General features: G+C 40.3%; 2 protein-coding genes across 4 annotated transcripts in view; one reads left to right on the top strand and one right to left on the bottom strand.

Moving 5' to 3' along the window:
• Nucleotides 1-26,860, bottom strand: part of LOC103558055 (zinc finger protein 709-like) — a 124,181-nt gene that overhangs the window by 32,176 nt on the left and 65,145 nt on the right. The gene's annotated exons all lie outside the window — the stretch shown is intronic.
• Nucleotides 1,786-16,441, top strand: LOC103567830 (zinc finger protein 709-like). Of its 2 annotated transcripts, XM_070625424.1 has the most exons (5): nucleotides 1,808-1,928; nucleotides 11,609-11,731; nucleotides 12,106-12,232; nucleotides 12,433-12,493; nucleotides 13,127-16,441. In XM_070625424.1, the coding sequence occupies exons 3-5, from the start codon at nucleotides 12,199-12,201 to the stop codon at nucleotides 14,766-14,768; spliced, it is 1,737 nt and encodes a 578-aa protein (XP_070481525.1). In that variant the 5' UTR covers nucleotides 1,808-1,928; nucleotides 11,609-11,731; nucleotides 12,106-12,198; the 3' UTR covers nucleotides 14,769-16,441. The 2 variants fall into 2 exon arrangements, with proteins under 2 accessions (XP_008542798.2, XP_070481525.1); XM_008544576.2 differs by lacking the exon at nucleotides 11,609-11,731 and having other exon boundaries at nucleotides 1,786-1,928.

Below are 26,860 nucleotides of genomic sequence, written 5' to 3'. Positions count from 1 at the left end.
CATGCCCAGGATTTGAACTGGTGAACCCCAGGCTGCTGAAGTGGAGCACATGAACTTAACCACTATGCCACTGGGCCAGTACTGTTCCAGCACTAATTTTTGAAGGGAATATTCTTTCTTCATTCTTGGCACCTTTTTTGAAAATCAATTGACCATAGATGAATGGGTTTATATCTGGAATCTCAATCAAATCCACTGGTCTGTGTGTCTGTCCTTGTGTCATTACCACATACCTTGATTACCATGCTGACTAGTCAGGTTACAAATCAGAAAATTTTAATCCTATTAATTTGTTTTACTTTTGAAGATTGGTTTGGCTGTCCTGGTTCCCCTGCAATTCCATATAATTTATGAAACAACTTGCCAATTTCTACTGTCAACTTAACAAGCAAATTTGCCTGTTATTTTATCTCAAAATGAATTTATTCAAGAGTAGCCAAGAGCCATTCCTGATGGCCTAGTGGTTAAAGTTCAGTGTGCTCCACTTCGGTGGCCCAGGTATGGTTCCTAGGGGTGGAACCACATCCCTTGTCTGTCAGTAGCTGTGCTGTGGTGGTGGCTTAAATAGGAGAACTAGAAGAACCTACCACTATCATACATAACCACTGGGCTTTAGGGAAAAGGAGAAGAAGAAAGAAGAAGATTGGCAACAGATGTTAGCTCAAGGTGAATCTTTAAAAATAAATCCATCCTTTAAAAAAAAAGAATAGCCCAAAGAATTGCAATTTGGGATGGCGTGCTATGGCAAACCATGGGCAAATCCACCAAACTAAGAAAAGGAGCTGCTTTTATAGAGAAAAATGGGGTGTAGGGATTGGTGTTCTAAATGAAAATCTACTGGGGATGTTACCGGCACATTGGGTTGTTATTGTCCCCCAGGATAGAAATGAAGAGAGACAACAAATGGGAGTAGAAACGTAAAAGTCTATTAGCTTGTGCACAGGAAAGGCACAAGTGAGCTGGTGCAGAAGGGAAAGGGGCAGGTAACTGGGTTGTTAGTGAGCAGGATTGTGGGGCTTTCATCAGGCAAAGGCTGGGGAGGAGGTCCTTGTCATGGCATGTAGAGGTGGGGTTGTGCTTGTGCTCGCACTGTTGTTCAACATGCCTTTTCATGTGACATACGTATCACTAGCATGCTAGCTCTCCACCCTTAGGTGTGATTTTTATTATGCTAGTGGGGCTAGGGTCACCTTCAGTGCACTCCTGGGTGCTAGGGCGCATGTGTAAGCCCAGGAAAGCGCAGAGGCTGCAGAATGTGGATCTTGGTGGCCTCTACCTGATTCTCCTAGTTTGTCGATTGGTTAGGGCCAATCTTGTTAGGGCTTTATCTTGTTAGGCCCAGGGCCTTGCAGATGGCCCTGTGTCTTTAGGATGGTTCCTGTCTCATTTGCACCCAGCTAGGGCTGTGGGTTCCAACTTTGCACCAGAGCTAAGGGCTTGGGAGGCCATAGGGTTCATTAAAGTATGATATCAACGGAGGTGGGAAAGCCCTGGGTAGGAGATCAACACTGTCAACAGAGATCAAAGGGAAGCCAGACATTATTACATACGGCGAGGTGACTTTTAAGTGTCTGTGTTTGCAAAGAAGGGTCACAGTTCCTCGAGTGGCCTCACAGCACCGCGTTTCACTGGAAAAGTCCCTGGAGAGGACAACGTCCAGCTCCAACTCAACTCAGAGGTGCAATCTCCATCCCGCTGTCACTCAGGACTGAAGGGCCTTTCGAACTGTCCAATCAGGGTCGGTCCCGGGGCAGGTGGGCGGGGCGACACTCCGCAACCACCCCCGACTTCCTATAGCTCTACCCTCCTTCCGGTCACGGGTCGTCTGCCCTTGACCTCCTAACGGTTCTCTGCCGCGAACTCCGTTGCGTTGTGACCTGATCCGAAGCGTAGGGAAGACGCCGGGGGACCCACGAGCCTCAGCGATGGTGAGGGTTCAGCCCCGGAGGAGGCGGGGCTGGTGGGAAGCGGCGGGGCGGGCCCGGCCTCCAGCGGTCCCCTCCGGGGTCTGCGGCCCCGAGTCCGCGGTGGCGCCGCTCGGCCCTCAGGCCCCTCCGGCCGCAGCGTGGGGGCGGGGCCGGCAGCCGGGCCCCGGGCGTCCTGCGGTCCCTGCGCGCGGCGACTTGGGCCGGAGCGTCTCTGGGCCGCTGTGCGCCCGCAGCCCCGCGTGTCCCAGACGGTGCGGGGCCCGCGGGAGGGCCCGCAGGACAGTCGGGCCTCGGTCTCCAGGGTCCGTGCGCGGAGGGGCTGTGGTCTGTGGGTCCCCAGGGCCTCCTTTCTCCTCCGAGGGGACCCGTTTTCTCCTGAGTTTTCCAAATATTTGGGGATCAGTCTCGAATCCACAACCTTGTGCCCCCTGCCTAGCTCTTCCTAGGGCTGGCAACAAATACCTAAATTTCCAGATCCTTCCTTGCATTCCCAAACACCAGCTTCCCCTTTCTGATTCACAGCATCATCATCATTTCATTTCACGGTATTATTAGGTCAAACAGACCCAATATTTCAATTGTTTACCCTTTTTCCACCAAGCCATGCATGGCTTCTATTAAAGATGAATTTTTTGTCTGTGGATGTTTTACGTGAGTGGAAAGCTGAGAATAACCACCAGGAATATGGAGTATGAAATCCTTGTGCCGGTCCCTCGGGATCTTTCCAAGGTGTTGCATCCTGGTAGCACTGCCCCTCCCTGGGTCCATCATCCTGAAAAGATGTCTTGATTTACTTAAGTGTCCACTTTTCAATGGGTATTAAAATGTGTTTAAATAATAGGGCTCGAAAGACATTACAAAATATTTCCAAAGAGACAAGAGAGGTGAATTTTAGAAAAGATAAAATATTCCAGTATTACGTTCCATTTGTTAAGAATTCTTCTCTCGTTTTTCTTCCCCTGAGTGTGTGCAGTAAGTTCTGAGGACTCTTCTTTACTTTTGGGTGGTTTCATGTGAAATTCCAGGGCTTAGACTTGCAGATGAGAAGTGTTCAAGTGTGATGAGTTATTTAGAAAACAAGCTTGCCCTGGAAATAACTATTAACTCCCTTTTTTTCCTGAACACAATATGTATTTGGGGTTTTCCAGTTGAAGTAGTAAAAGTGACTTAGAATTTTCTTCTCTCCTTAACACAGAAACACTGGGTTTGAGTGATTTTGCTGAATTGTTCAGTGATTTTGCTGAATTGTTTAAACACTGGGTCTGTGTATTTAACGGATCAGTGGTGTTCCAAAGCATCTCCAGTGGGGGCAGAACCTGAGGGTGGTGAGTCTAAGCTAAGGCCCCCTTGAACCTGCAGAGGGAAGGCCTTGCAGGCCCAGTTGTCCTTCCTGGGGAGCCTCCCCCTGCAGGTGTCCTACTGCTCACACCCCCATGGAAGGAGCCTTCATCCTGAGAGGAGGTGCAGAGCCCTGGAAAGCTGGGGGTGCACGTGCTCATGGGGTGGGGAGTGACGCCCTTTCTGAGGTTGTAACTGGATTCCCTGGACCTACACATTTTAAATATTATATTTGAGTGTTGCATCATAGTTATAAGTGAACTGGGATTGTAATTTGTGCACAGTGAGAAAGTCTGTGAAGATCAGGTGTTCCGTCCTGTGGACAAAGGGTTCATGAATTTGGAGTTCATGCGGGTCAGAAGCTTAATCTGAATCCGGCTGAGAGTTTCCTCACTTGTGAGAGTGGGAGCCTGGGGGAGGCACTGCTTCCATGCTCACAGGAGAGGAAGGGTGTGTGGGGCTCCAGAGTTTATTCCTGTGGCTGCTCAGGTGTCCCTACCGTCCTTCACTAGGGTCTGACTTAATCTAGAGGTTGTATCTCAACCAGGAGTGTCTGGACCCCAAGTCTGGGAACGTGCTCGCTTTCTGAGTGTGGGTTTTTCTTCTGAACTGCAGGCCAGCAGGCTGCTTCTCAGGGCTGATTGGAATATTCATGTTTCTGTCCTCAGATTCCTTTATCAGTTGAAGATTGTGGCCCTTTGATTCTGGTTTCTGTTCACACTTCAGGTTTTAAAATGTAGTTAATTGACTGATACCGTATAAGGCAGGAAAATTGTGGAGCCAAATAGAATTTTTGTTTTTTTAGGCAAGAGAACCTCAGGACATGAGATCAATATATTAAGTTTTCAGGAGCATTTTCCACTTTTAGGTCAGTTTTTATAACTCCGTGTCCCTAGAGACTTTGACATTTAAAAGGCTATACTATTCCTAAAGCCAGTAAATTCCTATTTTAATGATTGTGAGGAAGAAACGTTTGAATTTTTGTTTTAATTGATATAACAAATCACTGCAAAGCTTATGTAAATCTGTCAAATTCCTAATACATTTAAAGGCTTAATTGCGAACCTGTAATGTATTATAATATGCTATCTTTCCTGAAAATATCTCTGATGTTTACTATAATGGAGGGACAAACTTTGGTGTCTTTTCCTTTTGGTTAGAAAGGGATTTGTTAGTTTTCATTTTTTAAGGTTTAGAATTTGATTTCCATCATTCTTTAAAGGATCAAATCTTGGAGTGGTTTCCTATGTAGAAAAGTTAATTAATAAAGCAAAAGTTAATAGTAATGATTAAGCATAGGAAAATACATTATATAAAAATTTCTTTTTATTTTAAATAAATCATGCATTGGAAGGATTAAAATATTCCTTTGAGAGGAAACTCCCTTAAGGAGACTCCCCGCCTGCACGTCCTGCCCCGCTCCTCTGCCTGACTCCCGCCTCCCTACATGACCAGTTTTTACAGTTTTCTGTAAAAACAAGCCAGTGTGAATGCCTATTTTTCTTACCTGTGTTTGCTCTTATAACGAGTGGCCAGGGTCCACATCTTTGCTGTTTGACTTCTGAACACTTAAGCCTCACCCTCCCTTTTCCCCTGGGCCTTCTTCCCTGGACAGGCTGATGAGAAAGCCTGGAGGCTCCTGCACTGTGGGCTCCTGCTTGCTGGGCAGCTCCTCCTGGGCGCCGTGCTGCCCTGTGCTGCACTGTTGACCCCACCAAGCCTGGGTTCTAACTACACAGGACTCTGAGTTGGCAGTTTTGGTAATTCCTTGTCCTTTGGGAGCAGGCATATGACAATGGGCCCTCATTACAGTGGTCCTGGGTCAGTGTCTTGGCTGGAATCTGTCTGTGTTTAGAGTGCAGATGTGACTAAGGTTGGGTTTACCCACACATTGGGGAGGATATGGGGGAATATTGAGGGGATAAAAGCATGGTTTTACCCTGTGAATGAAGTGAGCCCTTCATATGGTCACTCCTGAAAGAGGAGTTATTTCAAAGAGAAGAGACAAGGAAAGGCAGCCATTAGATGGCAAGATCACAGAGGGCTCACCAGGAACTCTAAGTAACTGGGCTCCTGCCACCCCTGCATCTATTGCAACAACAATCCTGGCCCTCTGGGTTATAGTGGGCCACACCACAGTCTGAGTTTGGCACAGCAAAGGGATTAGTTCAAACCAACTTAAGCCTGGGTTCCTTAAACTCTATAAAGCAACCAGTTGTCATGGAGGAGGCCTCTGACCCTGATGGCAGTGGTGTGAGGCTCTCTGGAGGAGGGCCTTAAGTTGTCCATAGGCTTCTGATGAAGAAACTGCCTTGGTCCCCACACTATATGCCGCTAGAGCTGCTATTGTCACCAGGTACTGAGATTTCTTGAAAATAGAGGCTCTCACAGCACTGAGCATGAGACCCTCTGCCGAGGTGCCTGTAATGTTTTTGGCCCTCGGGACAGCCCCCATCAGCTCAGCCCAACTACTGACACTATTTGTAATAATGGAACCAAACCTTCGCCTTCTGGCTTATGCCACCTGCAGGAGGGATGACCTTTCTTTAGTCTCTTGGAAGAAGCTAGGGTGCTGGAGGATACCTTGGTTCCCTGGGTAGTTCCTTGGGATTAACTGAATGCACAGCACTGGGGAGTGCATAGACTTTAAGGACAACACTACACTTGTATATGAGGGAGCTCAAGTGGAGAGTTGCTGCTCTTTACCCCTTAATTGGGACCTCTCTGATGAAATACCAAACCTGCAGGTCACCACAGTAACCAAACATCAGTCCATCATTTTATTACTGCCCCACAGTTTGTCCCATCTGCATATTTTTCAGACTCTTGGGACTATTGTCCAAAAGTTGCCCCTTTGTGAACTCCAGGAATCTCTTGACTCAGAGATACCCAAAAGATAAATTGAGGTAATCCTTATCTGTACATTACTAAGTCCACAGTATGAGGACTCACCAGGACACTTCTTATCCACGTTGGAATTCCAGACACTACTGATGGTAACCAGGGCACTTCTCAGAGTATACAGTGCCTCTCTTTCCAACAAGATTTTTGGGTCTCGGCTCATAGAACACCATACTGGCTTATTGAAAGATTCTACTTAGGACTTTTCAACTTTGTAATGCTGTAAAAGTGATACCTGTTCAGTAGAAACCATACCTTGAATTTTGAGCCTTTCCCAGGCTAGTGGTAGGCTGGACAATGCTCTCTCATGATGCTGGGCAGCTCCCAAGTCAGCCACGTGATCCTCTTACAACCATTCAGTACAGTATTCAATAAATTACTTGAGATATTTAACACTTTATTACAAAATAGGCTTTGTGTTAGATGTGTTTGCCCAACTGTAGGCTAATCTAAGTGTTCTGAGCATGTTTAAGGGAGAGGAGAGTAAGCTATGTTTTTTGCCACATTAGGTGTATTAAATACATTTTCAACTTATGACGAGTTTCATTGCAAGTCAAGGAAGATCTGTAAGTTCAGTGGAATGAAAGATAGTCTGTATCAGTCATCAGGGTTGAATTGTAATGAGTTTGTCTTCGTCTTTTTTTAAGAATAGACCAGTTATTTCAGAGCAGTTTAAAGGAAAAATTGATCAGAAAGTACAGGGAGTTCACACATAATCGCTCTGCATCCGCTCAGTTTGCACTCTTTTTTGCTTCTTGTGTGATGGTGGTACATTTACATTGGTGAACTGCTATTGATGCAATAAAGTGCACAGTGTACATTAGCATTGACGCTTTGTGTTATATTATGTATGGCTTTTGGCAAAAGCATAACAACATGGATCCATCATTTCTGTGTCATATAATGTATTTTCACTTCCTGAATTTTCTGTGTTCCATCCTTCGAAACCAAAGCTCTTCTTACTGGCTTCTGCTTTTGTCTTTTCCAGAATGTCGTATACTTGTGATCACACAGTGTGTAGCCTTGTGAGATTGGCTTCTTTCACTTAGCCATATAAGCTTTAGGTTCCTCCATGTGTTTGCATGGCTTGATTCCTCATTTCTTTTTATCACTGAATAGTATTTCATCATATGGATACACCACCAATTATCTGTTTGAATCTTGAAGGACAACTTGTTTAACTCTGCCTCTTGCCAATTATGATTAAAGTGCCAACAAATTTCCATGTACAGGTTTTCTGTGAACAAAAGGCTTCAACTCAATTGGAAAAATACCAAGGAGTATGATTGCCGGCTCTCAGTATACATACTAACACTATATATTGCTTTGAAAAGTAAGTCCCTGTCTTCTGTTCTAGGGTTATCAAATTCCATTCCCACCAGCAGTGAATGAGATTAGCTTCACATCTTCTCCAATATGTGGTGTTCTGAGTGTTTCGAGTTTTACCCATTTAATAAGTGTTCAATGATACCCCACCGTTGTTTTATTTGCAAATTTCCAGTGACATTTGATGTGGAGCCTGTTTTCATATTGCCTGATTCCCAGCTTTCTATCTTCTTTGGTGAACTGTCTGTTCAGATCTTTCGCCCATTTTTCAATGGACTGTTTCTCTTATTACTGTGGAGTCTTAAGAGTTCTTTGGATATTTTGGATGCCAATCATTTATCAGACACAGGTTTTACAAAGATTTTCTCCTATTCTGTGACTTGTCTTTTCATTCTCTTAATACCGTCTTTCTCAGAGCAGTTTTTTCATCTGAATGAAATGAAATTATCATAAAAGGAAAAACTTTTACAAACCTTGCTTTGGGGTTGTATCCAAAAATTTATCACCAAACCCGAGGTCATCTAGATTTTCTCCTATTTTTCTTGAAGGAATTTATTCCTTTTGTATTTCATATTTAGATCTATGATGTGTTTGTTAATTTTTGTGAAATATGTAAGGCTTGTGTCTGCATTCATTTTGTCTGTGTGTGTGTGTGTTCGTTCGTATGTGAATATCCATTATTTCCAACACTATTTGTTTAAAAGACTTTCTTTTTCATTTGAATTACCTTTCCTCCTTTGTCAAAGATCAGTTGAGTATATTTGTGTAGGTCCATAGGAAAGTAGTGGACTTCTATACCCTTCAACTTTGCTATACTTTCTTATTAATTCCAGGAGTTATTTCTGTTGTGAATTCTTTCAGATGTTTCACAGAACCAATCATGTCATATGGAACAAACCTTATGAATTTAGCTACGGGTTTTGTGAAGCTGGTCTTTCTCAAGAAGTGGAAGTTCTCTTTTACTAGTTTATTATCATAAATGGAAGTTGGATTTGTTCAAATCATTTTTGTTTTCACTACCCTTCCTTTCGTTTCTGATATTAGTAATTTTTGTCTTTCCTCTTTTCTTAGTTATCTTGATTAGATGTTTATCAGTTTTATTAGTCTTGTCAAAGAAACAGCTTTTTAAAAAAATTCTCCATTAATTTCTTACAAATGCATTACTTTATCTTCCAATTTTTATTATTTCTTTTATTGTGCTTACTTTGGGTTTAATTTGCTCTTCTTAATGTTTTCTAAGGTAGATGCTTACCTTATTGAGTATAGATCTTTCTTTTTTCCCAGTATATTTGTTCAATGGCATAAATTTTCCTGTAAGTACTGCTTTTGCTGCATCCCTCATTCTTTGATACATTGGTTTTTAAATTTCCTTCAGTTCAAAATAGTTTTTAAGTTTTTTGAGACAACTTCTTTGATCCCATGTATTATTCAGAAGTGTGTTGTTGAATTTCCACATGTTTGGGCCTTTTCCAACTATCTTGCTGTTGTTGATTTATGAATTAATGTCTGTGTGGTCTAAGAGCATGTTTTGTGTGACTTCTGTTCTTTCACATTTGTTAAGGTGTGTTTTATGTCCCAGAATGTCATTTTTCTTGGTGAATGTTCCATAAGAATGTGAGAAGAATGTATATTTTACTTCTGTTGCATGAAGTATTCCATAGATTACAATGAAATCCAGTGGCTGTACAGTGCTGTTCAGTCAACTCTGTCCTTCCTGACTTTTTTTTGCCTACTGGAATTTATGGTTCTGGGATGTTGAAGTCTACAGCTATAGTAGTGGATTCATCTATTTCTTCTTGCATTCTGTCAGCTCTTGCCTTATGAATTTTACCCCTCTTTTGTTACAAGGTACAAATGGAGAATGGCTGTGCCTTCTTGCAGAATGCACCCCTTTCTCATTATGTAATGTCCCTCTTTATATCTGGGTTTTCCTTGGTTTGAAATCTGTATTGTTGATAATTCATATACCTGTGGCTTTCTTTTGATTTGTGTTCATGTGGTACATTTTCCTCAACCCTTCACCTTTTATCTATCTTTGGCTTTATATTTAAAGTGACTTTCTTGTAGACAACATATAATTAAATGTGATTTTAAAAATCTGATACTACTCTTATCCCTCAGTTGTATTGAGACCATTCATGGTTAAAGTAGCTATTGATACAGTTGGATTAATATTTATGAAACCTTTGAAGGCTTCCATTTTTAGCCTTGTTCTTTGTTTCTTTTTGTCTTCCACATTTTTCTGCCTTCTCTGTCTTTAGTTGAGCATTTTATCCTTTTTCCTCCTCTCTTAACATATCAATTAGACGTTTCTTATGACACTCTTTTAGTGGTTGCTCTTGAGTTTTCAGCATACGTTTACAACTAACCCACCTCCTTTGTCAAGTGACACTGTGCCACTTCACTGTGTGCAAGTACCTCTTAACACACACTTCCCAATTTCCCCCTCCCTGTGCCTTGCCACATTGTTGTAATTTATTTCACTTGTCTATATAAGTTTCTCATTACCAAATGCATTGTTGCTAATAATATTTTAAACAAGTTGCAATCTGTTATATAAATTATGTTAAGATATAAAAAATATAATTACACTTATTTATTCTATTTCTAATATTCCCCTCATTATTTACATTCTTTCTGAATTTTACACGGTTTTATTCAAAGTAGGTGTACTAATGACAAATTCCTTCAATTTTTGTCTCAGAAAGTCCTTATTTCTCCTTTATTTTTGAAGGATAATTTTGCTTGACACAGAATTCTAGGAGAGTGATTTTTTTCAATTTCAAAACATTAAATATTTCCCTCCACTCTGTTCTTTTTTTTTCATTTTTTAAAGATTTTATTTTTCCTTTTTCTCCCCAAAGTCCCCTGGTACATAGTTGTGTATTTTTAGTTGTGCGTCCTTCTAGTTGTGGCATGTGCATGCAGACGTAACCACTCAGCCACAGGGACGGCCCCCTCCACTCCGTTCTTGATTGCAGGGTTTCTAAAACGAAGTCCAGTTTAATTGGAATCTTTGTTTTTCTATATATAAAGTGTGTTTTCCCCTCTGGCTTCTTTCAGTATATTTTCTTTGTTTTGATTTTTGTCTATTGTGTATATGATATACTTGGGGTGCATTTTTGGTGTCTTTATACTTAGTGTTCTCTGAGCTTTCTGGATCTAGACTTTGCCATCTATGATTAATCTTACGAAATTGGTGGTTATTATTTTTCTGTTGCTTTCTTTTCCTTTAGATATTTCCATAAGGTATATTGTAAACCTTTGTTAAAAAAGGTTGTTCTAACAGGTTCATGGATACTGGTTTCTGTCTCTTTTGTTCTTTTTTGTCTTTGCATTAGACTCCAATGAAATAGATTTTTTTGAGTACAGGCCTTGTTAGGAACAGGCCACTTGTTGCATATTTCAAAGTGCCATCTTTCTCTTCTCTTTCCCAATTTTGGAGACACTGTTTGCCCTGTCACTTCAGTGCTCTCATGACTCTAAGAAGAGTTGTTCATTTCACCTTTGTTCATTTTCCTCTTGTGAGATAGAGAATGACGGCTTCTAAATTCCCTCAATGCCAGGCAAGAAGTTGCAGGGCATCATCTAGAGTGTCTCTTTGGGAAAAATAGAGATTTTATGTTCTATTGGAAGGAAGCACTGTTGAATCCTTTACATATTTTATAATCATGGGCAAATTCAACTTCAAACTATTTTGGACTTCAGTGAACACTCTTGCAACCTGCACCTGTCAGTCTACCCCTCAAGGGCAACAAGGCCCAGGATACTCTGGGATTGACCAAAAAGAGCTCTTCTGGCACACTGTTATCTCACTATCTGTTCTGAAATTGGCTGGAAGCAGCCCTGAGGCACAGAAGTGAGGGATTTTCTGGTGTAAGTTGTCATGCCTTCTTCCTCATGTCTGAACTCTAAGTTCCAAGTAACTTTTGAGCTCCATCAAATTGGATGGAGAAAGGGAGAAGTGAGTCTGATAAATATTACACACGTTAAAAGCACTGCTTCCCCCACAAGACTATTTACCTTCAGCCAGCTGCATCTCATTATTTGTAATGGCCTGGAGTACTTTAGGACAATGTGACCAGCTGGCTTTGTTAAAAGTTTGATTTTTACAGGCCTCCTGGACTCTCATGCTTGGTGATGGGATGAGACAAAATAGCTTCCAGTTCTTCACTATGATTTTACTCATTGAAAGCTCATGCAGATTTCACCCTCTGCTTCCTGGAGTGCTCTAACTGGTGGGTAATAAGATGAAGGAACTTTTCTCATAAGGAATCAACAGTCTTAAAATGATATTTGTATCATTTGTATAGCATTTCTGTCGTTTCCCAACATGCTCTGTACCCTGCCATTAGAGAGAAATAAGATGTAACATGATCACAGTAAAAGTGTGTAAGTAATTTCTATGTGTTTATGATGCTGTTAAATTGATGAGGAAGTTTGTACAGAGGAAGTTTCTGATGATCAAGTCATAGAATAAATGTTTGGAGATCATACATAAATACATAAATAAATGTTTAGAATCATACATAACCTTCCTACAGTGGGCATATGGATGTCTCGTGCTGTCAGTCTCATGCACCTTACTGTACACATATTTGGGATGTTTTAGGACTCAGTGGCCATTGAGGATGTGTCTGTGACCTTCACCCTGGAGGAGTGGGCTTTACTGGATCATTTACAGAAGAAACTCTACAGAGATGTGATGCAGGAAACCTTCAGGAATCTGGCCTCAATTGGTAAGGATGAGGACATTCCTTCATTTAGTCAACGAGAGAACAAGTGTTTCTTGCCCATCGATGTTGCTCCAATATTTGGAATGTGGAAAGGGGGGATGTTGGTAAATAAGCTGGGCATGGTCACAGCTCATCATGGACCTAGAATCAGTTTTTTTATAATTTCTAATATTTGGAATCATTTTTCTTGGTCTGCATTTTAGGAAAGAAATGGAGAGATCATGACACCCAAGATCAGTGCAGAAACCAGGGGAGAAAACTAAGGTGAGCCACACTTGCTATAGAAAGCAGTGTCTCAGGTGAGAATCCTGGTGTGTTATAAAGTTTTTTAAACAAGCGAACAAAATAACCCCTGCTTCAAGTTTAGTTATTCCTAGAAATTTTTCACTAAAAATCCTTTATGAAATGTGACATAGTTGTTTAGTGTTTGCAAAAGAGTTTACTTGGAGGGGCCGGCCCCGTGGTCGAGTAGTTAAGTTTGCCTGCTCTGCTTCAGCGGCCCAGGATTTCACTGGTTTGGATCCTGGGTTTGGACATGGCACTGCTTGTCAGGGCATGCTGAGGTGGTGTTCCATATGGCACAACTAGAGGTACTCACAACTAGAATAAACAACTATGTACTGGGGGCTTTGGGGAGAAGAAGAATTAAAAAAAAAAATTGGCACCAGATATTAGCTCAGGTGCCAATCTTTTAAAAAAAAAAGTTTACTTGCAAATAGTATTAATAACCCTATATTATTATATGCATTTCACTGTTTAAATAATCACAAAGTAAAGTCTTCCTGTAGTGCATTCGGTATGTTGAATTTCAAACAATTCAGATAAGGCAGAAAAACCTACACAATAAATCATAATAAATTGTGAAATCACTAATAATGTGATTTTTGTTTTTTACAGAAGTCATATGGTAAAAACACTCTGTGAAAGTGAAGAGGGTAGTCAATGTGGAGAAAATGTCAGCCTTATTCCAAATCTCAATCTGAAGAAGAAAACTACTGGTGTGAAACCACATGAATGCAGGGCATGTGGAAAAGTCTTCACACATCATTCATCCCTTAATAGGCACATAAGGTATCACAATGAACACAAACCATCTGCCTATCAAAAATATGGAGAGAAGCCATATAAATGTAAGATATGTGGGAAAGCCTTTGTTTATTTCCACGTTTTTGAAAAACATGAAAGAAATCACAATGGAGAGGAAACCTATCAGTGTCAGGAATGTGGGAAAGCCTTTATGTGGCTCAAAACCCTACGAAGACACATGAGAATGCACACTGGAGATGCTCCTTATAAATGTAAAGAATGTGAGAAACCCTTCAATTGTTCTAGTTCACTTCAAGTACATGAAAGAACCCACACTGGAGAGAAACCGTATGAATGTGCAAAATGCAGTAAAGCGTTCAGTTGTCCCAGTTCTCTTCAAAGACATGAAAAAACTCATACCGGGAAGAAACCCTATGAATGTAAGGAATGTGGGAGAGCCTACAGATATTATACTTCCTTACAGATGCACGAAAGGACTCACACAGGAGAGAAACCCTATGAATGTAAGCAATGTGGTAAAGCTTTCATTTCTCATCTAGGTTTCCAAATACATGAAAGAAATCACAATGGAGAGAAACAGTATAAATGTAAAAAATGTAGTAAAGCATTCAGTTGTCTCAGTTCTCTTCAAAAACATGAAAGAGATCACACTGGAGAGAAACCCTATGAATGTAAAAAATGCAATAAAGCATTCAGTTTTCCCAGTTCTCTTCAAGTCCATGAAAGAACTCATACTGGAGAGAAACCTTATAAATGTAAGGAATGTTGGAAAGCCTTTACTGCTCTCTCAAGCCTTCGAGGGCACATGATCTCTCACACTGGAGATGGACCTTATAAATGTAAGGAATGTGAGAAAGCATTCATTTCTCCCAGTGCATTTCAAATACATCGAAGGATCCACACTGGAGAGAAACCCTATGAATGTAAAGAATGTGGTAAAGCCTTCAGTTATATCACTTCCTTCCAAATACACAGAAGAACTCACACAGGAGAGAAACCCTATGAGTGTAAAGAATGTGGGAAAGCCTTTAGTGTCGCAACTTCACTTAGAATACATGAAAAAACTCACACTATGGAGAAACCTTATCAATGTAAACAATGTGGAAAAGCCTTTAGATATCATCACAATTTTCAAAGACATGAAAGGAGTCACATAGGAGAGAAACTCTATGAGTGTAAGCAATGTGGTAAAGCCTTCAGTTATTACAGTTCCTTCCAAGTACATGTAAGAAATCACACTGGAGAGAAACCCTATGAATGTAAAACATGTACTACAGCATTCAGTTGTCCCAGTTCTCTTCAAAAACATGAAAGAATTCATACTGGAGAGAAACCCTATGAATGTAAGGAATGCAGGAAAGCCTTCATTTGTCACACAAACTTTCAAAGACACATGAGAATGCACACTGGAGAGAAACCATATAAATGTGTAGAATGTGGGCAGGCCTTCTGTGATCCCGGTACTTTCCAAAAGCATGAAAGAACTCACTAGAGAAAACCTCTTGAAGGTGAACAGCATGGGAAGGACTTCAATTGGCCCACTTCCTAAAATGTGACAACTCCCACCAAAAAGAAATAAATGTAAATAACATGAGAAAGCTTAATGGGAATTAATACATGCATAATGCTCCAGAAACTTTTCAATATGAAAGAGTTGTGATATTGTGCTTACTAAGTGTGTTGTGTTATACTGTAAATACATTGTGTTTACTAAGCTTTTTTCCTAAGATACATGACTGGACTGAGGATTTCTACTAATTACTTTCAGAAATGAATATTGAGGTGAGAGAATTCTATGTCATTTTTCTACTGTAGTACATAAGATCATAAGATTAATAGGTAGTGATTTTTCCTTAACTCTGTTAATAATATTTTCTCTTTACTTTTTTTGAAGCCTCTTGGATCCAAGCATGAACTGACATGTATTTCTCCTATGCAGTTAGGTTTATTCTTTTTATAATGTTTTATTTTTTCCATGTTAAGGGGCCATTGAAAAATGACAGTTTGGTATTTGTTGGGATTTTCTTCATGGCCTTGTTTGGCAATTCCTGGACATCCCTACCAAATGATATATATTGTGCTCATTCCCCACCCCCCCGAAAAAGCTGTTTTGTGATGGAGGATATAGGATCTTTTTTCTATTTTTCATACTATTAAATGGAATAAATTTTTATGTATTGTATGGTTATCAAAGAGTATGGTTCCATTTGAATTATTATGTTCACATTTAGGCATTCACTCATTGTCCTTCTGACTGATATTTTGTGAATAGATTTTGATTAATAAGAGAGACTTGTGATAGGACAAAAAAGCTAGAGTTGGAGATATCCTTCCTGTGAGTAATGTTAGGAAGCACATCTTCCAGAATCCATCCGTTTTATACTTCCCAGTTAGAATTCACCAGTAGCCTCACTTGCATGAGATTTGGAAGGCAGAAGAGAAGACATTAGTGACATTTTGGAGCCACCATCCAGGGAGAGAGGCAGATACATAGGAGCTTCCAGGACACCATCTTCCAGCCAATTTCCTGGATTCTTTGCCCTTCCAGTCAAGAGTATCCTCAAAACCACCACCAACTGTTTGATTTCCAGTTTATTTGAGGTGTCGGTTTCCGCTGATGTCTTCACAAGTTCCACCTCAACAATCCATCAGAGTTTGGGTTTTTCTGTAAGGCCTCTTGTGTCCACCAGGAAACTAATTCAAACTTGCGTGACTGGGAGTATTCTCTGGTTCCCATCTTTTCTAGATTATATCCATGTAAGGTCTAGTGTGTATAGGAAACAACTTCTGCTGTTACTGCTGTTAGCCAGGATGTTTTCCTGATTCACCGTGACATCCACAGTGGTGTATTCAAAAAGAAGGACATGGGAGTTTGTTTCTCTGCTGCATTCTGCAGCGGCTGCCTTGACCTGGTTCTTCCGTGTGAGAAGCAGCACCTTCTTCCTGTCAGGAAGACTCTTAACTGTTACTTGTAGATGAACGTGATTCTTCAAAAATATTTTTGATTGTGTTTGTGTTTAAAGGATATGAATTTTTTGTGAGACTAGTATTTCTGTAGTTTTATGGAAATATTTTATCAACTATCTTGTAATCCCTCATATGCTAACAAATATTATTGTTTTTTATTTTCTCAGAGGATATATTAAAATATTCCATTAAAATTAATGGATTTTCAGATAAACTTGCAGTTTCCTTTATTTAATCATTGTACATTATGAGTCAGTATTATCATGTACACACAACTTCAGGTATTTTTCCCTCAGGCAAATTTTGTTTTTTATTCTTTTACAGTTCTTTTTCTCATGAAACTATTCTCAGATATTCTCAATACCAAAAACAAAAATCAGTTTTCTCAATGTCCTTTTCCAGTGACCCACAGGATTGCACCTGTTGTCAAAAAAGAGGTGTAATAAATTCTAGTAAGAATGACCATAAATGCTGAAGGACGGTGAGGCAGAAATGTAACAGGGTGCCCAAAAGGAATTCTTAGAAGGTTTTGATTTGTGTTGGATGATTTGATTGCTATTCAAGAAAGCAAGACATTTTTCTGTACTGACTGCTGTAAGGAGGTAAATTTTGTTCTATCATTGGTAATCATAATCATTTTTTTCTAGAAGGCAATAAGAATTTAATGGAGCTAAACAATTTCAAGGAAGCTTCAGTCATATTAGTAAGAAGGGGGGAGTATTGGTCATTTTTACTATTTGGAATTTTATCTTTTTCCATTTTTAGAGATAGAGTTACGAAGTTCTCTTATAAATGTCTTGGTCATTATGGTTACCATTTACCTTTGATGAAGGAGGTGTGACATTTCTCTCTTCAGCAGGATAAGACTTGGCCTTGCAGTGAATGCAGGCCAGCTCCTGGCCCTCTGGAACAGCTTTTGCCTTTCTTACTTATTATCTAATCACTGATCTATTTCCTAAGGTGTGTTAGACACTTTTACCATAAAGTACCTCAGTTAAGTTATATAAATTCACTTCTTTAGTATACTACATAATATTTTAATATCTCCTTTATGACTCAACTAAAGCTTCTGAGTTTAAGTAAATTGTGAGACAATACAAACCTAGCAAGGGAGAGAGACAGGACCACTATGCCTGTCAAGCCTCTTTCTCAGAGACTGTGCTCCTGATGCGAATATTTCAGCATCTCTCATATGCCATGCACTATAGGGTCACAACATACCTAATTTTGCACAAATAAGGCACAGTAGGATATGGATATAGTGGCATGAAACAAATGTTCTTACAATCATGGTGCTTATGTGTTTGTGGAAAAAGAGTGATGATTAACAAATGGTAAAGCTTTGGTTTGTAATACGGAACTAAGGGCTTTGAAGAAAAGTAAAAAAACAATGTAAGGTAATGGGAGGCTGAGGTGTGTGTATATCTGTTCTGTGAGGGTAGGAGTGAGTGAGGATGTCATTGTTGCCTGGGACTTCAGACTTCCTATTGATTTAGGCCACAGATAATTGCTTCCAATTAAACATCAATTGTTAACTATTCAGCTTCCCATCAAGCTGTGAGAATCCCAACACATCTTGGATCTCTTCACATTTTGGAGGCAATGCATACTGCACTTAGCCATCATTCTCAGACCCATTCACGCACTCACACGCAAATCCTCTACATTTCATTAGGGAGAATCTCAACAGCAAGACTTACAGCTGGTGCAAAGGTCAGTTCATCAAGCTCTCTCCCTGTGTCCTGGCTACTCCTTTGGGTTGAGGCCCTGGCCACCATGGGCTGAATCCTGGACCCTTGGACTAAACATGCCTCCTCCTGGTTGCCTATGGGCTTCTAGAACAGAGGGCTGCCTCCCCCAGCTGCCTGCTATACCCCATTGGAACATCAAATTCTGGCCACTCATTGGGCTTTGTTAGAAACAGGCCTTCACAGGACAGGAGCCTGGTCTCCTGCATGCCCACATTCCTGTCACATCACGGATAGGGGTGCCTCCCAACAGTGGCTCGGCATGGGCACAAGTGCCTCTTTGCTAAAATGGAAATGGTACCTTCAGGAATTGGCTAAACCTGACATGGCAGGTCTTTCTAAATTATAGGAGGTTGTGACTTCCCCTGTTAGTCCCCTGCCCGTGGACATTGAGGAACTGGTGACAGCACCGATTTCCCAAGACTGATGACCTCGGGTAGCCCCTGGGAAGAGCTGATGGAATGACAACGGGAGTCTCTTTACTTCACAGAGAGCAATGCCACCACTGTACATGGGGGAGCCCCATGGAGAGCAGTAGTGTACCATCCCGCCAGCGCTGCCACGCTTAGCAAAGATGGCAAGTCAGGGTTGGCTCACCTTGCTGAGCTGGTGGCAGTACAAATGGCTGTGCAGAACACTGTTGCTCATGACAAGTCTCTTGATTTTTTTTTTATTGAGTTCATAATAGTTTACAACATTGTGAAATCTCAGTTGTACATTATTACATGTCCATCACCATATCAGTGCTCCCCTTCACACCCTGTGCCCACCCCCAGCCCCCTTCCTCCAGTAACCACTGAAGTATTCTCTTTGTCCATGTCTTCGTTTATCTTCCACACATGACGGAAATCATGTGTTTGTCTTTCTCTGTCTGGCTTATTTCACTTAACCTAATATCCTCCAGCTCCATCCATGTGGTTGTGAATGGGACGATTTTGTCTTTGTTATGGCTAAGTAGTATTCCATTGTGTGTATATATATCTCTCTCACATCTTCTTTATCCAATCATTAGTCACTGGGCGCTTGAGTTGCTTCCACATCTTGGCTATTGTGAATAATGCTGCAATGAACATAGGGGTGTATAAGTTGCTTTGAATTGTTGATTTCAAGTTCATTGGGTAGATCCCCAGCAGTGGAATAGCTGGGTCGTATCGTATTTCTATTTTTTTAGTTTTTTGAGGAATCTCCGTACTGTTTTCCATAGTGGTTGCACCAGTTTGCATCCCCACCAGCAGTGTATGAGGGTTCCTTTTTCTCCACAACTTCTCCAACATTTATTTTTTGTCTTAGTGATTATAACCAATTTAATGGGTGCAAAATGATATCTTAGTGTAACTTTGATTTACATTTCCCTGATGATTAATAATATTGAACATCTTTTCATATGTCTATTGGCCATTGATTCACGCTTCCGCCTGTCACCACTGGGTGGGGGTCAAGAGCTGTGTGTTCTGAGCCTGCTGTGATCTGCAGGGCCAACTCCCAGGTGCTGGCCTGGGGTTCCCGGGGAGGGGGAGGGGAGCTTGCTTTCTCCTGCATGATCTCAGGGCCTTCTTGCTCTGCCGTTGCTATCTGCTCTCCTGGGGTGTTTGCTTGATGAAGACACCCCAATGATAGCTAGTCACTTCGGGGGGCTGCTTTCCCCCAGGCTGTAAGGGACCTTGGAGATCTATGGTGCCCCCGAGGAGGGCTGCCACTCCCTCCCTGCTTTCCTCCTGGTGGCAGCACCATGGATGTGTGGTTTTATTTCTCAAATCTCCATCTTTTCCATTGATCTGTAGGTCTATTCTTGTGTCAGCACCACACTATCTCAAGGACCATTGCTTAGTATAAACTTTTGAAATCTTAGTCCAGCCAATTTGTTATTTTCAAGTATGGTTTGACTAGTCTGACTCCCTGAATTCTATATAAATTTATACACCAACTTGACAATTTCTATAAAAAATCACTGGGAATATGATAAGCATTGTGTTGACTCCTGATCATTTTGGGAAGCAATGCTATTTCAACAATGTTAAGTCTTCTGATCTATGAAATTTGGATGTTTTCCAACTTACTGATACCTTTTTTTGTTTCTGTCAATGATGATTATACTTTTCATAGTATTTGTTTTGTACTTTTCTTGTTAAATTTATTCCTAAGTATCTTATTCTTTTGATGCTACTGTAAATGCATTTGTTTCTTAATTTTTACATTGTTCATTGCAAGTTAGAAATGCTTTTTTTATATTTTGATCTTGTATCCTACAACATTGCAGAACACAATTAGAAATTCTAATAGTCTTTTTTTGTGGATTGATTAGAGTTCTCTATAAGCAAATGTAAGGATGGAAAAATGTAGCTTCTTCCCCTGCTAGGTTTTTTGACTAGTCTAAAAATTAAATTGATGTAAGACATATTAACAGGAAAAGACAGATTTAATTTCCTACCTATGGGAGACTCAGAAAAATGAGACTCAAAGAAGTGACCAGAGCAGGAAGCTTTTATACCTTTTAGATAAAGGAACAATATATTTGGTAAGAATTAAGGCGGAGGAGTTTAAGCTGGTTGTAGTAAATGCAAATAACAAGGTTTGTTTATATAACCTCAGCCCTAAATTCCCTGTCTCTGATGATAAGGTTGCCTTCTCCCCTCCTGGTTCAAAGAGGGTACCTTTACATGAGAGACTCATCTCTTGCTTTCAAGGGGGACAAAGGAGGGTCAGAGTGTCCTTCTTGTGATGGCTGTTTCTCAGCCTTTAATTCAAAATAATCCATAGGCCAATGTGCCATATCTTGGGAGTACCATATTCTGAACTTCTACACAAGATACCTCATCCAGAATTAGAGTTTTACATCTTCCTATCTAATCTGCTTGTATTTTATTCCCTTTTCTTGCCTAATGGTTTTGGCTAAAATATCCAGTACATTCTAGAATAGAAGTGGCAAGATCAGACATCTTTTTGGGCCAAGCTGGTGGCACAGTGGTTAAGTCCGCACGTTCTGCTTTGGGGGCCTGGGGTTCGCTGGTTTGGATCCTGGCTGTGGACCTATGCACTGCTTGACAAGCCATGCTGTGGTAGGCGTCCCACATATAAAGTAGAGGAAGATGGGCACGGATGTTAGCTCAGAGCCAGTCTTCCTCAGCAAAAAGAGGAGGATTAGTGGCAGATGTTACCTCAGGGCTAATCTTCCTCAGAAAAAAAAAGATCAGACATCTTTCTTTGGTTCCTTATCTTCACGCAAAAACATACCCGTCTTTCACCATTAAATATAATATTAGCTGTGAGTTTTCCATAGATGCTCATTATGAAGTAAGGAAATTTTCTTCTGTTTGTAGTAGCTGACTGTTTTAATCATGAAAGGGTATTGGATTTTGTCAGTTATTTTCCCTGAGTCAATGAAATGATCTTGCCATTCTGGCTTTTTACTCTATTGATATCCTTTATTACATTAATGGATTTTGAGATGTTAACCTTTCATCTCTGGAATAAACACACTTCATCATGGTATGTAATTTTTACATGTTTCAGATTGGGCTTCCTAGCAAGCTCAATTTTTTTCTGGTTTTTTGAGGTGTTTTTGGTTTGCGAGGTTTTTTTTTCTATAAAGATTGGCCCTGAGCTAACATCTATTGCCAATCTTGTTTTTTCTTCTCCCCAAAGCCCCGTGGTACATAGCTGTATATTCTAGTTGTAGATCCCTCTAGTTTGCTTTGTGGGAGACCACGTCAGCACGGCTTGATGAGCAGTGTTAGTCCATGCCCAGGATCTGAACTGGTGAAACCCTGGGCCACTGAAGCAGAGCATGTGAACTTAACCACTCGACCACAGGACTGGCCCTGTTGAGGTTTTTTGCATTCATGTTCACAAAAGAAATCGAAGTGTAGTTTTTTCTGAAATACACTTGTTGGTTTTGGTATCAGAGTAGTAGTGGCCTCAAAAAAAGTGTGAAGTGTTTTCTCCATTTTTTTTAGAAGGGTTTGTAAAGAATCCATAATAATCCTTCTTTGAGTGTTTCGGGGAATTCTGAGTTGACGCCATCTGGGCCTAGACTTAATTTTTTTGTTTACTAATTCAACCACTTCACTTATTATAGTTCTATTCGGATTTTTCGGTTACTCTTGAGTTAGTTTCAGTAGTTGTTGTCTTTCAAGGAATGTATGCATTTCTTCAGTTGCCATACAATTGTTCATTGTATTCCTTACATCCTTTTCATTTCTGAAGTCAGTAGTAATATCCCTCTTTCTTCCTGTTTGTATTAATTTGAATCTTCACCCTTTTTCTCTAGATCATTCTAGCTAAACATTTGTCAATTTGTTAATCTTTTTATAGAACCCACTTTTGGTTTCATTGATTTTTTTCTGTGGTTTTTTTATTCCTCATTTCATTAATTTCTGCTCTAATTTTTATTATTTCCTTTTCTGCTTGCTTTGGGTTTCCTGCCTCATCCTTTCAAATATGTTAAGGTGAAAGAGTGGTTTATTGATTTGAGATCTCTCCTTTGCTATAGGCATTGATGGCTATAAATCTTTTTCTATATTGTGTCTGAGATGCAGCCCATAAACATTGACCCTTTTGGCATTGTATAATGTCCTTCAATATCTCTATTGATATTATTTGTTTTCAAGTCATTTGGCTGGAGATTAGGATCCTCTCTCTGGCTATCTTGTGGTGGCTGTTTACAGATGTATCTTTCCTGTGGTCTTACTTTCAATCTACTTGTATCTTTGAATCTAAAGTGTATATAGCATCTATTTAGATCATAATGTATGTTTTTAATCTGAGGTGACAGTCTCATCCTCCTGTTTGGATAATGTAATCCATTCATATTTAGTACTATTGACATACTTACAATTACACCTGCCATTTTACTTTTTGTTTTTTGCAATTCTTACCTTTTTTTTAGTTTCTCTACTCTTCCTTATAGCTTTCTATTACATTAAATGAATATTTTCCAATGTAGCATTTTAATTTTTAAATGGCTTTTCCACTACATTCTTGAAGGTTTTTTTTAGGGGTCACTCTGCTGTTTAACATATACTTCTTAATTTGTAAGAATGAGCTTTGATTCCCATGATACATAGAAATGTTATGTATAGCTCTATTCTCTTATGCCATTTTTGTGGTATTGTTATGCAGATTATATCTATTAACAATATAACCAATAATACCTAGTTACACTAATTTCTTTACCATTTGTAGTCATTTCCTTAGCCCCATACAGCTTGGATCCCATCATGACTTTTGTGCATTTAGTGGTAAACACATTACACGTGTATTACAATTCTATACACTATAGTCCCAACAACACTTTACATACATAGTATTTTATATAATTCCTTTGATATCAGTTAGGAGAAAATGTGTACTTATTCTGTCTCTTATGATTACATAATTACTTATATTGGTGTTTGTTTCTCTGTATTGATATGATTTACCATCTGGGGTCATTTGCTGTCAGCCTATGAAACCCTTCAGTAATTCAGGCATGGCAGTTGGCTGTCAAAATAGTCTCTCAGTTTTGTTTATCTGGGAAAGCCTTTGTTTCATGTTCATTTTTTACATGATAGTTTTGGTGAATATAGGATTGTTTTGTGCACCTTGAATATGTTATCCCTCTCCCTTTTGACCTCCCTTTTTTTCTGCTGAGATGTCACCTGTTAATTTTACTGGGGTTTCCTGGAAGAGCTGGGTTGTTTTTTCAATTGTCTTTTCCTTGTGTATGGTTTCTACTTTCCTGTATCTTTGTATTTCTCATAATTTTGTTGCAAATCAGATATTACAAGTAAATTATTGTAGTAACCCTAGGTACTGGTCTCTTTTTCAGGGGTTTTATATTGTAATTTGCTTATTTATTTCTTCAGTGACTTCCTGGATTGTTTTAGTGAGGTCTGTTTCCCCCATACAGAGTGAAACCTCTGATACAGTTTCTAAGGTAGGGCACAGCTTTGGGTGAGCCCACTGTCATGAGACAATGGCATTGGTAGGGCTCTCTGCCTCTTTTATGGACCACACCCAGTGGTTAAACTCCATTAATTGCTGGCTGATTGCTCTATTGTTATCTCTGTAGATGAGGATACCAAAATGGAGTAACATATGTCAGGACTTCTAAAATGGAGCTGGAAGGCCATTAAGGAAGGGAGGCTTATGCACATCCACAGCCAGGTGTGGACTGAACTTTTGAAATTTGCCTGACCACAGAAACCATATTCTGGAACAATTCTTCTTCCAGAAATGAGCAAACTGCTTAGGGACAACTTAAGAGTCTATCATTTACTAGCATGTTAGTTCTTTCTTTGCCAGAATTAATCATTAATTGTTCAAGACAACTTATGTAAGCTTCTGGTCTTGCTTTTATAAATATCTGCTGACTTCTTTGTCCACTTCAGGGCATGTTTGAGTTTCTACTCAAATGTGAGCTTCTTTTTTTTTCTGCTTTATCTCCCCAAATCCCCCCCGTACATAGTTGTATATCTTAGTTGCAGGTCCTTCTAGTTGTGGCATATGGGACGCCACCTCAATGTGGCCTGACGAGTGGTGCCATGTCTGCACCCAGGATCCAAACTGGCAAAACCCTGGGCCGCCACAGCGGAGCACGCGAGCTTAACCACTTGGCCACGGGGCCGGCCCCAAATGTGAGCCTCTTGAATTGCAGTTCCCAGGATACAATAAACTTCTTGCTTCTCTTGCAGTTCATCTCAACTTATTAATTCTCCTTTTATGATATCAGAATTGGGATCCAGAGTGACTGGACTCTGACTCTGGCACTGCTGTGTGAACATGAGCAAGGCCCTTAAAGAGTCCTTTGAACCCTTTCATCTCCTCCCAGCGGCCCCAGCTCTCTTGGTAAGTCCTCCTGGACTTGTACCTCCTGTCCATAGGTGGGGTTAAGTCTTTATTTGGGTGTGTTTTGTGCCAGCTTTGTAGGGAAATCTGTTCCCTTTTGTCTCTTAGGACTTTGTTTGATTAGTATGTACAAATGGGAAGTCCATTCTCTAAGGGAGTTGCCCTTGGGCAACTCCCCTCTGGGACTCCTGCTGGATTTATGTTTAAATAATATGGTCCTTCTACATTTAGATTCTTGTCCCACTAGACCCACATCGGTTGGGATGATTTAAGGCTTCATTGGCCTAAATGGGGCTCCTTTGAAATTTCTGAATTGGTTTACTTGCACCCTTAATAGGAAAAAGCCTGTGGAACAGTAGGGAAGCAGAATTTGCCACCTCAGGATGTGTCTTTTTGCTATGAGGATTCTTTTTGGCTGGTTACTTTTTTAAAACTGCAGGCATGGAAGAAGCTCTGAAAACCAAGTAGAAGTTACCATTTGTAAGAGACATTTACATTTGTAAGGGAAATCTCCATTTGTAAAGGTGTCTCCCTCTCTGTACCAGGAAGAGGGGGAGATGACTTTATCTCTAGAAACTCTCATAGATGCAGAAGGCTAGGACTTAAATCTGCATAATAGCCTTATCTTATTTACTGTCCTTTTCTGGTAATTTCCCATAACCGACTCCTCCCACCTCCAACATCCTCCTTTGTCTTTAGCTGAAGATGGTATTTAAGATGACAACCTCAGCCATTCCCAGAGTTACCCAGTTTTCCCGGGCTTCTCCCATGTATACATGTCATAAAGCTTTGCTTGATTTTCTCCTCTTACTGTGTTTCATGTCAATTTAATTCATAGCCCAGCCAGAAGGACCTAGAGGGCAGAGGATTTGTCTTCCTCCCCTACAGAACCAACAAATTGAAAGCTTATTTTAATTGGCCTCTCAAGACCAATAAATGAAACAGCAAATAAGTTGCTTCCCTGAAAGCTCTTAATTCTAAACTTACTGAAGCCAATTCAGATCTCTCTCAAAGACTTGCTGAGCTTGAAAAGTCAGCCAAGTCTTCCTCTGCTGCTACAACTGCTTCGGCTTCTTGTCCACGTCTTTCTCACCTCCTCTTCTTAGCTGGACTTCCTTTTTACAATGACCCTGAGGCTCCTCTTGATCACCTCCCATTTGCCCCTTTTAAGGTTAAGATAGAAGACAGAAATAACCTCTTAGTCTCCTACAGCCCTTGGACAAAATCTGAGGAGTTAGCTCTAACTAAGGGATTCCCCAACCCCAAGGGAGACCCCCATTAAATTTACCAAATAATTCTTGTTAACTATTGAAAATTATCATCCCTGCCATTCAGACCCCTATCAGCTAATCCACATGCTTGTTGGAGAAGAGAGAGCCAAAGAATGCTTCTCTAAAGCAGGAAGGAACAGCCCCATGGAAGGTTTTTCTAAACAAGGTAAAGGAGCTCTATGGGATGTCCATAAATTAGCCAAGAGGCTTCATGACAAAATGCCTGCTGTTTTCCCCAAAATTATTGATTGGAAAAAGGATTCAACAATGTGTACAAAATCTGATGAATCCTTGTTTGATTATTTTTACAAATTTAAAAGGCATTTAAACAGTACTCTGGAATCGATCACATTAATTATGAAACTTTCTTCCTGTTTAACTCAACTTTTGTCAATGGGTTGGAGGATGAACTTGCTACCCTTGGAAAAAGACACCCTCTTCACTGGGCCACTATGGAAACACATGATTTAGTCAGACTGGCTGAACAGTTTTCTGAAACAATTGAGAAAGCAGCCAAAAAGAACGCAGTTCAAGGTTAGATGTTCGAATTCAGGCCACACAGTCTGCAAATTCAGATGCAACAACTAACTTGTTAGCCTCCTCAGACCAACAATACCCTTATAAAGGGTGTGTGTAATTACTGTAAAAAACCCAGTCAGGCCCCGTGGCTGAGTGGTTAAGTTTGTGTGCTCCACCTGAGCGGCCCAGGGTTTTGCCAGTTTGGATCCTGGGTGTGGACATGGCACCGCTCATCAAGCTATACTGAGGCGGTG

This window comes from Equus przewalskii, chromosome 6, assembly GCF_037783145.1.
Source record: "Equus przewalskii isolate Varuska chromosome 6, EquPr2, whole genome shotgun sequence".
Taxonomy (NCBI): domain Eukaryota; kingdom Metazoa; phylum Chordata; class Mammalia; order Perissodactyla; family Equidae; genus Equus; species Equus przewalskii.
Note: the sequence above shows the minus strand (reverse complement) of the source record. Positions and strands in the feature narration are given on the sequence as shown.